At 43.5% G+C, this 18263-nt stretch overlaps 1 protein-coding gene across 1 annotated transcript in view; it reads right to left on the bottom strand.

The window, feature by feature from the left end:
* LOC122549379 (zinc metalloproteinase-disintegrin-like batroxstatin-2) overlaps positions 1-18263 on the bottom strand; it is a 177154-nt gene that overhangs the window by 36014 nt on the left and 122877 nt on the right. The window contains exon 10 of the mRNA XM_043689436.1: positions 10717-10809. Within this exon, the coding sequence (XP_043545371.1) occupies positions 10717-10809 (93 nt within the window). The remainder of the gene's footprint in view (positions 1-10716; positions 10810-18263) is intronic.

The following is an 18263-nucleotide window of genomic DNA, read 5'->3' as shown; positions in this document are numbered from 1 at the left end:
GGGAGGGAAAGTGGAAAGGGGTGGGGAGGGAAATATATCCCTGGTGGTGGTGTATGTTTGGAGGTGGCGGAAATGTTGGTGGATGATGCCATTAATGTGAAGGTTGGTAGGGTGGAAAGTGAGGACCGGGGGCTTCTGTCCTTGTTATAGTTGGAGGGGTGGGGTTTGAGGGCAGAGGTGCGGGATGTGGATGAGATGCATTGGAGGGCATCTTCAATCATGTGGGAAGGGAAATTGCGATCTCTAAAGGAGGAGGCCAGCTGGTGTGTTCTGTGGTGGAACTCCTGGGAGCAGATAAGGCGGAGGCGGAGGAATTGGGAATACAGGATGGCATTTTTGCAGGAGGTAGGGTGGGAATAGGTGTAATCCAGGTAGCTGTGGGAGTCGGTGGGTTTGTAAAAAATTGTAGTGTCAAGTCGGTCGTCATTAATGGAGATGGAGAGGTCCAGGAAGGGGAGAGATGTGTCAGAGATGGTCCAGGTGAACTTAAGGTCGGGATGGAATGTGTTTGTGAAGTTGATAAACTGCTCAACCTCCTTGTGGGAGCACAAGGTGGCGCTGATGCAGTCATCAATGTAGCTACGGAAGATGGACTGTTCTTTGTAGCCGACAAAGAGACAGGCATTGCTGGGGCCCATACGGGTGCCCATGGCTACCCCTTTGGTCTGGAGGAAGTGGGAGGATTCGAAGGAGAAATTGTTATGGGTGAGTACCAGTTCTGCCAAAAGAATGAGTGTGTCGGTGGAAGGGTACTGTTGGGGATGTCGGGCGAGGAGGAAACAGAGGGCTTGGAGGCTCTGCTCAGGGTGGATGGAGGTGTAGAGGGATTGGATGTCCATGGTGAAGAGACTCTGGAGTGCAGGTTCATAGCTCCTTGAAAGTGGAGTCGTGGATGGATAGGATAGTGAAGGAGGAGTTTGGTATGCTTTTATTTATTGGACAGAGCATTGAGTATAGGAGTTAGGAGGTCATGTTGCGGACAATGGTTAGGCTACTTTTGCAATTCTTGACTCTCTCCTATCGGAAAGATGTTGTGAAACTTGAAAGGGTTCATAACAGATTTACAAGGATGTTGCCAGGGTTGGAGGATTTGAGCCAAAGGGAGAGGCTGAATAGGCTGGGGCTGTTTTTCCTGGTGCGTCAGAGGCTGAGGGTAACCTTATCGAGATTTATAAAATCATGATGGGTACATATAGGGTAAACAGACAAGGGAGTCCAGAACTGAAGGGAATAGGTTTAGGGTGGGAGAAGAAAAATTTAAAAGGGGCAACTTTTTCACACAGACGGTGGTGCATGTGTGGAATGAACTGCCAGAGGAAGTGGTGGAAGCTGGTACAATTACAACATTTAAAAGGCAGCTTGATGGTATATGAATAGAAAGGGTTTTGATGCATATGGGTCAAGTGCTGGCAAATGGAACAAGATTAGGTTAGGACATCTGGTCAGCATGGATGAGTTGGAACAAAGGGTCTATTTTTGTACTGTGCATTTCTATGGATCTATGATTAAATAGATGGAAACATGAATACTGCAAAGACAATGGGTCCTGATTACATTCTTGCAATAGTATTGAAAACATGCTCAGAACTTGCTGCTCCCCGAGCCAAGCTCTTCCACTATAGTCATAACACTGTCATCTACTTGGCAATGTGGAAAATTTCCCAGGTGTGTTCAGTACACTAAAAGAGTACACATCCAACCCAGCCAATTACCGCTCCATCAATTGACTCTCGATCATTAATAAAGTGATGGAAGGGATCATCAAACATCCACTCCATCCACCACCAATGCTAAGGAGGAGCTGTGTGTACTATTTACAAGATACACTTCAAAAATTCACCAAAGATCCTAAGCACCTTCCAAACCCATGACCACTTCCATCCAGGAGGGCAAGGGAAGCAGATACATGGGAGCACCACCACCTACAAGTTCCTCTCCAAGCCACTCACCATCCTCACTTGGAAATATGTTGCCGTTCATTCACTACTGCACAGTCAAAATCTTTAAATTCCCTCCCTGACGGCATTTTGGGTTTACCTAAAGCATATGGACAGTCGCGAAGGCAGCTCACCACTACCTTGTCAACGAGGGATAGACTGTAAATGGTGGCCAGCCAGCGATGTCCAAGTCCCATGAGTAAATAAAAGACAATGTCAGGCTGGAGAGTCGGACAAGCTGGGAAACTCTTTCAGGAGCCAGTACAGACACAATTTGTTGAATGGCTTCCTGTTGCACTGAAAAATTCTATGATTCTACAAATAGACCCAATAGCTATGTTTAAAAGATATTCAGACAGACACATGAACAGGCCGAGAATGAAGGGATATGGACCATGTGCAGACTAATGGGATTAGTTTAGATGGCATCATGATAGGCACAGACATGGTGGACTTGAAGGGTCTGTTCTTCCGCTGCACTGTTCTATGTTTTAGAAGCACAATCATTTGTTTTATACCAACTAGATTTATTGTTTTTTTTTGGTCGACTGATTCAGAAGCTTTACTTAATTAGTCAGAAATGTGAAGCATCATTTCACCAGCTGTAGGGTTTATTCAATTGGTGAGATGTGTTGGATAATCAAATGGAGAATGCTCAGTTCATTCTGCAGCAGGGTCACGAGGCCCAAAATATTAATTCTGATTTCTCTTCACAGATACTGCTAGACCTGTTGAGTTTTTCAAGCAATTGCTGATTTCCAGCATCTACAGTTGATTGGCTTTTTTGGGGGGTTTTCTTCAGTACCAGAAGTCACCTGTAAAAATGAAATGTTAGCTATCAAGTTCAGGTATTTTGCCTCAGGTTCATGGCTGTGCAAACCATCTTTCTTATCTTCACTTTTGCTGGCAGTACTTTCATGGTCATGAGCATGGTGAATCCCTGGAGTTTTTTTCCACAGAACTGTGTGACAGCAGCATATTAGCCCCATTACATGACATTGCCAGTTATTGAGCAGGTTCAGATAGTACTGTCTCTTACAGCAAACATTTGTAGGCAGACTCTGGCAGCAGTCACTAGCTCAGAGATAGTACTTAGTCTGACTGCCGAAGTCACAGATGGATTTACATACTTTCTTCCATGGGAGAGTCATCTTGAGAATTCTGCTCAACCATCTTCTGCGTGTGATTTAAGAACTCCTCAAACCTTTATGTTGTTTCCACCCAACAAGAGGCACGATAGACATGATTTTCAAATCCAAGAAAAATATAGGGCAAAGCACCAACCTGTGTATGTGGAATCTTCAATCTCACAAAAACCTTCCACTGTGTCAAGGGATTGTGGAATATATTCCTAAAAATGGTTCAGAGGCTGAGCTAAAACCCATCATTGATGCATTTATCAAGATGTACCACATAATGGAGCTCAGGCAACACATCTGGACAACAAAGGTTCTCTACCAGCCCACTCATGCCATACAACAGTGCCTCCCAACTGTCAAAATCTGCAACTCGTCCCTGGAGAATGTGGATCATTTCCCATATCTTAGGAGCATCTTTTTCATGCTAGCATACACCGACAATGAAACCGAACATTGACTTCCATGTACCAGGTCAGCCTTCATATACCTCAGGAACTTGGAATTTGAAGTCCAAAACCTCAAACCCAGCACCAAGGTCTACAGAGCAGTTGGGGTTCCCACCCTCCTGTAGACACATGAAATAGGGATGACCTACATAAAACATCTCAAATCCTTGGAGAGTTATCAGTAGCACTGACGATCCTGCAAATGCACTGGATGCAAGGTGTATCAATGTGAGAATCCACTTATAGGCCAATATCCCAACATGAAGGCAGTGGTCACATATGACCAGCTGTAATGGCAGGCCACATTGTTCACGTACTGACTCTCTAAACGTGCTCTACTCTGAGCTCCACAATTCTAAATTCACTAGGAAAGCAAAGGACCTGACACAAGGACACTCCGAAATCCGTCCTAAATAAATGCAAGATCTCCATCATCATCTAGGAATTGCTTGTCTTCAAACACACAAAACTGGAGAAGAAACACCTGCAAAATCATCATCCATTTGAGCGTCACCAAGTGGATCATTTGGGAGCCAAGTTCAATAAGCAGAATGAATGTGCAGAACGCAGAGCATTCTACCCAAGATCTTACTCAGCATCACTGCCACACCTGTGGTAGTGTGTGCAGCTCCAGAACTGGGCTATTTATTCAGGCACCACAGAACCCATCCCACAGAGTGAAAGCAAGTCACTCTTGACCTCAAAGGATCATCAAAGATGAGAAGAATATGTTAGCACAAAGGAACATCCAGCAGTCTCTGGCTCAGAGGTACTGCTTTAGTTCAGAGGGAGAAGCAGCCGGCAGCCTCTTGCTTGGAGATAGTGCTCTGGCATAGAAGGAGGGGCAGAGAGTTTATCACTCAACAGTCGAACCTTAGAGCTGAGGTAAAGGCAGGTAGCAGGATGACAAGATTGGGATGGAACCCATTTCACTGCATGGCACACGGAAGCATCATTATCAGAGATAAAACATGTGCTATAAACACATTTTATATGCCTGAAGAGAATGCTATGCATGAACCCAAAAGGGGTTTTCATGGGGCGAAAGTAGGCACTAGTCCATCAGGCTGTCTTACCACAAAATCCAGGGGCTCGATATCAAGAGCCACAATCAGTCCTTGCAATTCAAGTTTAGCTGGTTGGTCACTTGGGGTGCTATTGAATATTCAGTTCAGGATAACGGTCTACAGTCAGTCAGGGAGTAGGTCACACATAATTCTGAATCTTTTCAGGACCAGTCCATTGTCAAGGGTGCTGGTAGATCAAATCTATGGATTGGCCTCCTTGGGTTCAGTCACTTATGAAATTGTTATAATTATTGAGTCAGTGCAGACTGCAGGCTGACACTTAAACAGAAAATAGGAGCAGAAGGGGGCCATTTGGCCTTCAGTGATCGTCGCTCATTATCCAACCTGGTATCCTATTCTTACTTTCCTTCTATACCCATTGAGCTATTTAGACCAAATAACTGTGTCTAATACTTTCCTGGAAACATTCAATGATTTGGCCTCAACCACTCTTCTGTGGCAGAGGCTCACCACTCTCTGGGTGAAGAAATCTCTCCTCATTTCAGTCCTAAATGGCTTACTCTGTATCTTTGGACTATAACCTGGGATTTTGGATTCCCTATTCATTACAAACATCCTACCTGTGTAGACCCTGTCAAAACCTGTTGTAATGGAGGTGACAATGAGGTCTTTAAGGAGAGCTTAGAGGAAATTATGGCCACTCTAGCCTCAATATTAATTAATGAATAAATTATTTAATTGTCACATTTATTTTAAGTGAGAAAAACAATACAATACAGTGAAATGCATTTCTACTGTTGTCATAATCCAGCACCACTTTGAATAGTTTTAAAACAAACTCAGGGCATGGTTGGCTACCTGGGTTTGGAATATCATAGGTATGACAGAAAGGTGGCTCAGGGAAGGGCATGACCGGCAGCTTAAAGTTCCAGAGTATAGGTGCAATAGGAAGGGTTGAAAGGCAGCCAAGAGAGAAAAAGGTGTGTGGCATGTTTTGATTATTATGGTTGTACTTAGAGGATGTACCAAGAAGTATGTCCAGTGAAGTTCTTTGGGTGGAACTGACAAATAAGAAAGGGATCATCACCTTATTGGAATTGTACTGTTGCACTCTCATTCGCACCCCCCCCCCCCCTCCCCACCCCATCCCCCCAATTAGTAATTGAAATTGAGAAGCAAATATATCAGGAGATCTCAGAGATTTGTGGAAGAGTGGTAATGGTAGCAGACTTTAACTTTCCAAACACAGACTGGAACTGCTATAGTGTTTAAGGGCTTGGATGGAGAGGAATTTGTTAAGTGTGAATAAGAATGTTTTCTTATTTAGTATGAGGATGAACCTGCGAGAGAAGAAACAAGACGACTTTCTCATGGGAAATAAGACATGGCAAGTGAATGAGGTGTCAGTGGGGGGCACTTTGGAGCCAGTGACCTTAATTCTATTAGTTTTAAAACAATTATGGAAAATGAAAGACCTGATCTAAAAGTTCAAGTTCTAAATTGGAGTAAGGCCAAAATTGATACTTTCAAAAGTTGATTGCACGAGGCTATTTGCAGTAAAAGACTGGTTGGAAAGTAGGGGGTCTTAAAAAATGAGATAACGAGAGTCCAGAGATAGTATGTTCCCATTAGTACAACCATGTAGAGTAATAGAGATGTACAGATGGAAACAGACCCTTCGGTCCAACTCCTCCATGCCGACCAGATATCCCAAACTAATCTTGTCCCATCTGCCAGCACCCGGCCCATATTCCTCCAAACCCTTCTAATAATATACCCATCCAGATGCCTTTTAAATGTAGCAATTGTACCAGCCTCCACCACTTCCTCTGGCAGCTCATTCCACACATGCACCACTCTCTGCGTGAAAAAGTTGCCCTTTAGGTCTCTTTCGTATCGTTTGCCTCTCACCCTAAACCTATACTTCTTCCACTTCTGGACTTCACCACCCCAGGGAAAAGACCTTGTCTATTTACTCCATCCATGCCTCTCATGATTTTGTAAGCCTCCATAAGGTCACCCCTCAGCCTCCAATGCTCCAGGGAAAACAGCCCTAGCCTATTCAACCTCACCATATAGCTCAAATCCTCCAACCACATCCTTGTTAAGCTTTTCTGCACCCTTCCAAGTTTCACAACATCTTTCCAATAGGAAGGAGACCAGAATTGGACACAATATTCCAAAAGTGGCCTAACCAATGTCCTGTACAGCCGCAACATGACCTCCCAACTCCTATATTCAATACTCTGGCCAATAAAGGAAAGCATACCAAATGCCTACTTCATTATCCTATCAACTTGTGACTCTACTTTCAAGGAGCTATGAACCTGCACTCCTAGGTATCTTTGTTCAGCAACACTCCCTCAGACCTTACCATTAAGTCTATAAGTCCTGCTAAGATTTGTTTTCTCAAAATGCAGCACCTCGCATTTATCTAAATTAAACTCCATCTGCCACTCCTCAGCCCACTGACCCATCTGATTAAGATCCCGTTGTAATCTGAGGTAACCTTTTTCGCTGTCCACTTCACCTCCAATTTTGGTGTCATCTGCAAACTTACTAACTGCACCTCCTATGTTCACATAAAAATCATTTTTGTAAATGTATTATTTTTAAAAGATGTTTGGGCTTCCTTTACTCTTGGCTACTAATCTGTTATGTTTTGTTTGAAATTTGTCAAACCACTTGTTGGAACTCTCTTCATTGGTATTAAGCATAGCACGGCAATTTGGATGAGCAAAAAAATCACTTTAGAAGAGAGAACAAAAGGGCAGAGTATTACTTAAATGAAAAAAAAGCTGCAGAAAGCTGCAAAACAATTGCACTTGGGAGTAGCTTGCGCATGAAACACAGAAAGCTAGCAGGCAGGTGCATCAGGTAATCAGGAAGGCAAATGGAACGTTAGCCCTTATTTCATGGGAGTTGGAGAATAAGAGTAGTAAAGTAGTGAAGTAGGGGTGGCACAGTGGCTCAGTGGTTAGCATTGCTGCCCCACAGCACCAGGGTTCCAAGTTCGATTCCAGCCTCGGGTGACTGGCTGTGTGGAGTTTGCATATTCTCCCTGTGTTTGCGTGGGTTTCCTACAGGTGCTCCGGTTTCCTCCCACAGTCCAAAGATATGCAGGTCAGGTGAATTGGCCATGCTAAATTGCCCCATAGTGTTAGGTCAATTAGTCAGAGGGAAATAGGTCTGGGTGGGTTACTCTTCGGAGGGTCGGTGTGAACTGGTTGGGCCGAAGGGCCTGTTTCCACACTGTAGGTAATCTAAAAGTCTTACTGCAAGTTACTGGTGAGACCACATATGGAGTATTATGAGCAGGTTTGGCTCCCTTAAGGAAAGATATCATTTAATTGGAGGTAGTTCAGAGATGGTTTATGCAGATGATTCTAGTTTGGAGGGACTGTCTTATGAGCAAAAACGAAACAGCGGGTCAGGTAGAGAAAGCAAGCTAACGTGTCGAGAACTCTGATGGAGAGTCATCTAGACTTGAAACGTTAGCTTGCTTTCTCTCTATGGATGCTGCCTGACCCGCTATGATCTCCAGCATTTTTTGTTTTCAGTATAGAGTCTAGCATCTGCAATAATTTGCTAAACAAACTGGACTCTACTCAATGCAATTTAGAATAATGAGACATGATCTTATTCAAATATATAGAATTCGTAAGAGGCTTGTTTATGCTTTTGCCTCATGGGTCAGTCTAGGATCAGAGTACATAGTTTCAGAATACAAGGGTTCTAATTTAAGGCTAAGCTGAGGAAGAATTTCTTTTCAGGGGTTGACAGTTTTGGAACTATTTGCCACACCTCTCTGTGGCATCAGGAAGTAGTTAGATTCTACATCACAAGGGGAACCAGGAGTTTTTGGAAAAATGAAGGAAAGTGAATTTAGCAATGTCAGATAAGCCATGGCCCAATTGAATGTAGACAAGCAGGAGTCTGGAAGAACATGGCAAGCCAGGCAGCGTCAGAGGTGAAGTCAATGTTTCCGGTGTCACTCTTCTTCAGGACTGAGGGTGTGTGCAAGGGGAGCTGCAGATAAAGGAGGTGGGGGAGGGGGACAGGGTAATGAGGTGGGGATAGGTGAACACAGATAGAGGGTACGAGCTGGTTGGTCTATGGGAGGAATGAATCCAGTTAGCAGCTGGAAGGGAGGGTCATGAGAGGAATGGAAGGAAGGAAGAGGGGCTGGGATGGCAGTTGGTGATGGGAAGGGAGGTTATTTGAAATTGGAGAACTCAATGCTGAGTCCTCTGGGTTATAGGCTGCCAGACTGTTCGTGGTCTGATTCATTGTAGCAATGGAGGAGGCCAAGGATGATCATGTCAGAAAGGGAGTAGGATTGGGAGTTAAAATTGGTGGTGACTGGGAGGTTAGGCCCTTTTGGGCCTGGCTGAGATGCTCAGAGAAACATGCCCTTAGTTTACGTTACGTAGAGAAGATCACATCAGGAGGACCGGATATAGTAAACTAGGTTACAGAAGAGGCAGGTGAACCTCTGTCGCATCTGAAAGGACTGTTTGGGATCCAGGTGTGCTGGCAGGTTTTGCATCTTTTATGGTTTCAGGGGAAAGTACTTGGAAGTTCGGGGGCAGGGTGATCGGTGGGGAGAGTGGCATGAACCAAGGATTGGTGAAGGAAACTGTCCTTGCGGAAGGCAGAGATGGCTGGAGAGGGGAAAATATTCTTGGTGATGTATAGGTTGGAGTTGGTGGAAGTGTTTAAGGATGATGCGTTGAATGCGGAGACTGATAGGATAGTACGTGAGAACAAGGGGGACCCTGTCTTTATTGCATGGGGGTGTGGGGGAGTATTTAGAGCAGTGGAACGGGGAATGGAGGCGTGTGGAGGGCTGCTGGATAACAGAGGGGGGCAAAGCAGGTTGTTCGAAACAGGTGGACATCTGGGATGCTTGGGGTGAAATGTCTCCTCCAATTAAATGATAGAGCAGCCATGATGGACTGAATGGCTGACTCATGTTTCTATTTCTTTATGGTCTCATGGTCATCTGGAGAACCTCTACCATCGGGGAGAAGGACAGAAGCCTGAACACATGCACCTCCTGGTTTCGTAACAGTTTCTACCCTACTATTGTTAGACTACTGAATGGACTCACAAACTCTTAACATTCGCCTGTACCTGTGTTTTCTTTTGCCTCTGTTTACCTATTACTTACTTATCTATGTTATGTAACTATGTGATCTGCCTGTATTGCTCGCAAAACAAAGCTTTTCACTGTACCTTGGTACATGTGACAATAAATTCAATTCAATTCAATTCAATTCAGTATGCTGGGTAATGGAGAGATTTGTACTGAGTTAAAATTCTCAAAGATTCTGAGCTGACACGATGGGCTGAATGTCTTCCTCACACACAATCACAATTATTTGAACTCTGATTCTGGGAAGGTTAGGGTCATTGAATTGTGGATTACAGTGTCACAAATGCAATGATTCCAATTGAATGTTGTCAAGTGAGGGCTGGGGAAGATGAAATAATTGGCGTTTCCCAACCCATGGTTGACAGGGTTCTCCAGCGTGTCTATGTGACATCACACTTCTGCTGTCACCACCTCGCTTACTTGCCAGAACCATAATTGGTCTGTCCTTTTTCTCATCTTCTACCCATCAACCTTCAAATTCAGCAGCATATCCTGCCAATTCCACCAGCTCCAGTGTGATGTAACGACCAACACACATGTTAACTTATCTCTTCATGGTCAGTGACAGGTTACAGTGAAGCTCAATGCAAGCTTAAAGAATTACCATATTAACTTTTGGCTCACCACTTTTGGACTCAACAGTGAAGTCAACAACTTCTAGCCTAAATTGTTCAGGTGATTTTTTTTCTCTCAACCTCTATGTTTTCTGGCTTGACCTTTGTCTTGTTTCTTTCTTTTTCCTTTCACACTGCATTCAGATGACCTTTATTTGGACACAACCTTTGTTTCTTAATAATATACATTGAAACTCTTTGTTTTGGCTGATGCATTAGGAAATTTCCTGTTATTTTACTTTATGGCCTCTGTGCTACCACAGAATATCTTGCTAAACCAACCCCAAAGGTCACAGACATGACATTTTTGGATGAAGAACAATCAAACAGAGCTTATACTGCATTCAGATTATATAAATTTGCAGGACAGAGAAAAACTTTACAAACTGTTTACCTTGCAATTTCTGCAACAGATATCATTTGAAGCACATTTTGCACCAGACCGAAATTTACAAATTGAAGCAACACAGCAGGGATCCATGCAATCCTAAAAGAAAGACAAAAAAAGTAAAAGAAAAAATGAACAGCAGCATTTCAGTCCTCTTCTTTGGAAAGAAGATTGGAATTTGTGACCTGCCTGAACCAATTATTGTGGAGCGGGTAGCAGTGAATTTGATGGTCCCACTCAATACCATGAATATATTGGTGTCTATGGATGCAGGCAAGAAATAACAAATTGAAAATGACACTGATTGTATCATCTATGGTATAATCTAAGGTAATAGACCCCAACAGCAGCTGCACAATAAGAGATAGAACAAGTCATAAGAAAATGAGGGCATATAAAAATGTCAAGAGTATGGTCCTGGAAAAGCACACCAGGTCAGGCAACATCCGAGGATCAGTAGAATCAATGTTTTGGGCATAAGCCCTTCATCAGGAATGTCGATTCTCCTGTTCCTTGGATGCTGCCTGACCTGCTGTGCTTTCCCAGCACCACACTCGTGACTCTGATCTCCAGCATCTGCTGTCTTCACTTTCTCCACATAAAAATGTCAGTAATTAAATATGGGTGACTTTAATTTTCAGGGGGATTAAGATGCTGTGAAAAGATTTACAAGGGTCTTGCCAGGGTTGGAGGATTTGAGCTGTAGGAAGAGGCTGAATAGGCTGGGGCTGTTTTCCCTGGAGCATCAGAGGCTGAGGGGTAACTTTATAGAGGTTTATAAAATCATGAGGGACATGGATAGGATAAATAGACAAAGTATTTTCCCTGGAGTTGGGGAGTCCAGAATTAGAGGGCATAGGTTTAAGGTGAGAGGGGAAAGATATAGGGACTTAAGGGGCAACTTTGTTTTCACACAGAGGGTGGTGCATGCATGGAATGTGCTGTCAGAGGAAGTGGTGGAGACTGGTACAATTGCAGCATTTAAAAGGCATCTGGATGGGCATATGAATAGGAAGTATTTAGAGGGATACGGGCAAAGTGCTGGCAAACGGGACTAGATTAGATTAAGATATCTGGGCGCCATGGATGAGTTGGACCGAAGTGTCTCTTTCCGTGCTGTACTTCTCTATGACATTAAGAAAATGTTTTCAGGACAATTTCCTAGAACCATACATTGTAGATCCAAACAAATCAGGATATTCTAGATCTGGTAATGCATATGAGGCAGACTTAATAAATGATCTCAGAGGAAATTATGGCCTGGAAAACAGTCGGCATAACAGTAGAATTTTTTTATTCATGGGATGAGAGCATCACTGGTAGGACAATATTTAGTGCCCATCCCTAAACACCCAGAGGTATTTGAAAGCCAACTGCATTGCTGTTGGTCTGGAGTCACATGTAGGTCAGACCAGGAAAGGACGGCAGTTTCCTTCCCTAAAGGGACATTATTGAACAAGGTGGGTTTTTCCCAGATAACTGGCAGTGGTTTCATGGTCATCAGTAGAATGTTACTTCCAGATTTTTACTGAATTTAAATTCCACCATCTGCTGGGGTGGAATTTGAACCCTGGTCCTCAGAATGTCGAGTCTCTGGATTAATAGTCAAGTGTTAATGTCACTAGGTCAAAAAATCCACCCAGCCATCTCTCCCCCAAAATCAGACCCAGTCAATGACATAAATCACCACCTGCCATCCTACTTATTTGCCAATCTACCCCATCATCCTTCACCCCTATCCATCAGGCATCCTATGACTTTGTGTCCTATCATCTCCCCATCTGATACTCTACCCAGCTGGCACCCTAATCCCAACTGGCATCATGCCACCTACGCATCTAGCATCCTGCCATCTGGTACCTCAAACTCCCTTCCAAACAGAGACTCACACATCTGCTACACAAACCCTTTCTAATCATCTTACACCATACCTTTCCAGAACGTTAGTATCATACTTACCTGATATACTTATCCTGGGTCCTTCAATTTCATAATATGCCATCTCACAGCTGTGAAAATAGGATGTGGTTTGTCTCCTGCTGACAGTAATATACTATGAAAGAACCATTAGATTGGGAGAGTGGCTCCACCTTTTTGAGGGAAACGTGAGCAGAACTTCGTCTCAGAAATGCAGAGCTCCCTTCTTCAATTAAAAAAAGACTGTAGCGGCAAACTGTGTGAGATTGTCACTCTTCAGGAAATCTGACCCACAATATGTCACAGATTATTGGGAAGGGAGAGGATTTGAAAAGTTTAAAAACCAATAAAAGTTGACCAAAAAGATAGTAAAGAGGGAGAAAATAGATTCTGAAAGTAAATTATCACGTAATATCAAGATGGACAGCAGGAACTACTTCAAATATATTCAAGGAATAGAGGTGCCAATGTGAACATAGGTCTCTCAGATAGTGTGGCTGGGGAAATATAATGGGGAAGCAGAAAATAGCAGAGGAGTTGAATAATGATATTTGTGCTGTTAACTCATTAATTTTGTTCTGAATGGTCCATGCAGTCAGATACAGAGCCTTTAAGTTTGTTTTGTTCAGGATAGTTTCCTTGAACATACATTGTAGATCCAACTAACAATCAGGATATATGAGACCTGGTGACACACAATGAGGCGGATAGAAGGCATGAATAGCATTCCAAAAGTATTAAATAATCAGGGGCAAATTGGGAAAGGAAATAAACAATTCTGTAGTGGTACCTTCTGTGATTACAATTCAATTTTGGGCATGAGGACATTTTTGGCTGAGCCAGCATTTACTGTCCATCCATAGATGTCCTTGAGAAGGTATTATATGTTGTCTTTTTGAACCGTAGCAGACCATCCGCTGTAGGGATTGGCTGTCCTTGTGCATGAATCACAGAAAACTAACATGCAGAAGAAGCATGTAATAAGGAAGGCAAAAGGAATGTTTGCATTTATACGCTATTTTTGTAGTGTATACTACCTGTAGTGATAAAAGTAGGGAACTGTTGCTGCAACTGTGCAAAGCATTAGTGATTCTGCATTTGGAGCACTACGTACAATTGCGGTCCTCTTACTTGAGGAAGGATGTCGTTGCACTGGAGGCTGTTCGGTAGAGGTTCATTACACTGTTTACAGAGATGAGGGCTTTGTCTTATGAAGAGAGTTATAGAAGAATAACAGTTGAATAAATTTGGGTATGTAAGATGCTAAAGGAGACTGGCAGAGAAGATATGAAAGAATGTTTCCGCATGCGGGGCAATCCAGCTGGAGGGGTCATATGTTTAGGATAAAAGCAGATTTAAAACTGAGATAAGGGGAAATTTCTTTTCTCAAAGGGTTCTGAACCCGTGGAATTCACTACCACAGCGTGTGGTGGATACTATGACACTGGATACATTTAATGAGGAGATCAACAAACTTATAATTAATAATAGGTTGAAGGCTTATGAAAAGTGGAATATGTTTAGGATAAAAGCAGATTTAAAACTGAGATAAGGAGAAATTTCTTTTCTCAAAGGGTTCTGAACCCGTGGAATTCACTACCACAGAGTGTGGTGGATACTATGACACTGGATACATTTAATGAGGAGATCAACAAACTTATAATTAATAATAGGTTGAAGGCTTATGAAAAGTGGAGTTAGAGTCATAGAATTGTACAGTAAGGAAACTGACCCTTTGGTCCAATTCATCCATGTCAACCAGATATCCTTATTTAATCTAATATCATTTGCCAGCATTTGATCTATATTCTTCTAAACCTTTTCTATTCATATACTCATCTAATTACCTTTCAAATGTTGTGATTGTACCAGCTTGCACCACTTCCTTTGGCAGCTCATTCCGTCCAAGGACCATCCTTTACATGAAAATGTTGCCCTTAATTCCCTTTTATATCTTTCTCCACTCACCTTTAAACCCATGCCCTCAACCTTTTGATACCTCTACTCTGGGGGAAAAAACATCCTTACATAGAACATAGAACAATACAGCACAGAAAGGCCCTTCGGCCCACGATGTTGTGCTGAACATTTGTCCTAGCTTAAGCACCTATCCATGTACCTATCCAATTGCTGCTTAAAGGTCACCAAAGATTCTGACTCTACCACTCCCACAGGCAGCGCATTCCATGCCCCCACCACTCTCTGGGTAAAGAACCCACCCCTGACATCTCCCCTATACCTTCCACCCTTCACCGTAAATTTATGTCCCCTTGTAACACTCGGTTGTGCCCGGGGAAAAAGTTTCTGACTGTCTACTCTACCTATTCCTCTGATCATCTTATAAACCTCTATCAAGTCACCCCTCATCCTTCGCCGTTCCAACGTGAAAAGGCCTAGCACTCTCAACCTATCCTCGTACGACCTGTTCTCCATTCCAGGCAACATCCTGGTAAAATTTCTCTGCACCCTCTCCAAAGCTTCCATATCTTTCCTAAAGTGAGGCGACCAGAACTGCACACAGTACTCCAAATGTGGCCTAACCAAAGTCCTGTACAGTTGCAACATCACTTCACGACTCTTGAATTCAATCCCTCTGCTAATGAACGATAATACACCATAGGCCTTCTTACAAGCTCTATCCACCTGAGTGGTAACTTTCAAAGACCTATGAACATAGACCCCAAGATCCCTCTGTTCCTCCACCTCACTAAGAACCCTACCGTTAACCTTATGGATGTAGGTTTGCTCGCTGAGCAGGAAGGTTCACTTTCAGGTTAGGTAACATCTTCAGTGAGCCTCCAAACAAAACACTGCTGATATTTCCTGCTTTCTATTTATATATTTGGGTTTCTTTGGATTGGTGACATCATTTCCTGTGGTTATGTCATTTCCTATGGATATGTCATTTCTTGTTCTTTTTCTCAGGGGGTGGTAAATGGGGTCCAAGTCAATGTGTTTGTTGATAGAGTTCCGGTTGGAGTGCCATGTTTCTAGGAATTCTCATGTGTCTCTCTGTTTCGTTTGTCCTAGGAGGGATGTGTCGTCCCAGTCAAAGTGGTGTCCTTCCTTATCTGTATGTAAGGATACAAGTGAGAGAGGGTCATGTCGTTTTGTGGCTAGTTGATGTTCATGTATCCTGGTGACTAGTTTTCTGCCTTTTTGTCCAATGTAGTGTTTGTTACAGTTCTTGCACGGTATTTTGTAAATGACATTAGTTTTGCATGTTGTCTATACTGCGTCTTTCAAGTTCATTAGCTGCTGTTTTACTGTGTTGGTGCATTTGTGGGCTACCATGATGCCAAGATGTCTGAGTAGTCTGGCAGTCATTTCCGAGATGTCTTTGATGTAGGGGAGAGTGGCTAGGGTTTCTGGATGCTTTTGGTCTGCTTGTTTGGGTTTGTTGCTGAGAAATCGGCGGACTGTGTTCATTAGGTACCCATTCTTTTTGAATACACTGCATAGGTGATTTTCCTCTGCTCTTCCTAGTTCCTCTGTGCTGCAGTGTATGGTGGCTCGTTGAAATAATGTTCTGATGCAACTTCGTTTGTGGATGTAGGGATGATTGCTTCTGTAGTTCAATACTTGGTCCAAAGTGTTGTTTTCCTGTAGATGCTGGTTTGAAGTTCCCCATTGGCTGTTTGCTCCACTGTGACATCTAGAAATGACAGTTTGTTGTCGTTTTCTGCCTCTGTAGTGAATTTCATGCCAATAGGGTATTATTGATGGTCGTGAAGGCTTCCTCTAATTTGTTTCGTTTAGTGGTGACAAAGGTGTCATCCACGTAGCGGACCCAAAGTTTGGGTTGGGTGGTTGGCAGAGCTGTTTGTTCGTGTCTCTGCATTACTGCCTCTGCTAAGAACCCTGATATCGGAGATCTTATGGGTGTTCCGCTGGTCCACTAGCTTGACGATACTGTTTTTGCTGGAGAAGACCTATTCTGCTTCTCTCAAACCCTCCAACCCTGGCAACAACTTTGTAAATCTTTTCTGAACCCTTTCAAGTTTCGTAACATCTTTCCTATAGCAGGGAGACCAGAATTGAATGCAATATTGCAAAAATGCCTTAACTAATGTCCTGTACAGTCACCACATGACAGCTCAACTCCTATCTCTCCACCCTGGAGGCTCCTTGCCTTCATTCCTGATGAAGGGCTTTTGCCTGAAACATTGATATTCCTGTTCCTAGATGCTGCCTGACCTGCTGTGCTTTTCCAGCACCACTTTAATCGAGACTGATCTCCAGCATCTGCAGTACTCACTTGTACCTAGCTCAACCCCTCTACTCAATGTACAGAACAATAGAGGCAAGCATACCAAACACCTTCTTCACTATCCTGTCTACCTGCCACGACACTTTCAAGGAAGTATGAACTTGTACTCCAAGGTCTATCTTCAGCAACACTCCTCAGGACCTTATCGTTAAGTGCATAAATCCTGCCTTGAGATGCCTTACACAACATAGTAGATTTATTGATATTAAAATATGTCTGCCACTCCTCAGCCCCTTGGCCCATCTGATCAAGGTCCCATTGTACTCTGAGATAATCTTGTTCACTGTCCACTATATAGTCAATTTTAGTGTCATCTGCAAATTACAAATCAGTCCTCCAGGTTGAGATGAAATCAACAATAACCATATCAAATGGCACAGCAGGCTCCACAGACAGAATTAGGCGAAAGTGAGGACTACTGGCTCCCAATGCCTTGTCTTCACCATGGACAACCAGTTCCTGTACACATCCATCCACTGTGACAAAGGCCTTCAGACCCTCTGTTTTTTGCTCTCCCGCTGACCCAACCAGTACCCTTCCACCGACAAACTAATTCAATTGGCTGAACTGGTCCTGCCCCTCAACAATTTCTCCTTCAAATTCTCCCACTTCCTCATGACCAAAGGGGTAGCCATGACTGCCCAGCTATGCCTGCGTCGGGTACATGGAACAATCCATCTTCCATAGCTACACTGGCACCATTCCTCACCTTTTCCTCCACTATGTAGGTGACTATATTGGCGCCACCTCATGATCCCACGAGGAGGTTGAACAGTTCATCAACTTCACAAACACCTTCCACCCTGACCTCAAGTTTACTTGGACAATGTCAGACACCTCCTTCCCCTTCCTCTTCATCTCCATTTCCAGCGACCGACTTAAAACTAACATCTACTTCAAACCCACCAACTCCCAAAGCTACCTGGACTACGCCTCCTGCCACCCTGCCTCCTGTAAAAACACTATCCCTTATTCCCAATTCCGCTACCTCTGCTGAATCTGCTCCTAGGAGAATCAATTGCACTCCAGAACAACCCCGATGGCCTCCTACATCAAGAACTGCAATTTCCCATCCCACATGGTCAACAATGCCCTTCAGCGCCTCTCCTCCACTTCCCGCCCCTCCACCTTTGAACCCCATCCCTTCAACTGCAACAAGGATATATCTCCCTGCTCCTTACCATCCAAACCACCAATCGCTGGATACAACGCATATTTCTCTTCCATTTCCATCACCAACCGTCAGATCCCACCACCAGAGATATACTTCCCTTTCAGCATTCCGCAGAGACCATTCCCTCCATGACTCTTTCCTTAAGTCCACTCCCCCCACCCACCACACTTCACCACCAACCCAGCCACCACT

The sequence above is a fragment of the Chiloscyllium plagiosum genome, chromosome 1 (genome assembly GCF_004010195.1).
Source record: "Chiloscyllium plagiosum isolate BGI_BamShark_2017 chromosome 1, ASM401019v2, whole genome shotgun sequence".
In the NCBI taxonomy this organism is placed as follows: Eukaryota; Metazoa; Chordata; class Chondrichthyes; order Orectolobiformes; family Hemiscylliidae; genus Chiloscyllium; species Chiloscyllium plagiosum.
The sequence above is the reverse complement of the archived record's forward strand: the minus strand, read 5'-3'. Positions and strand labels throughout refer to the sequence as shown.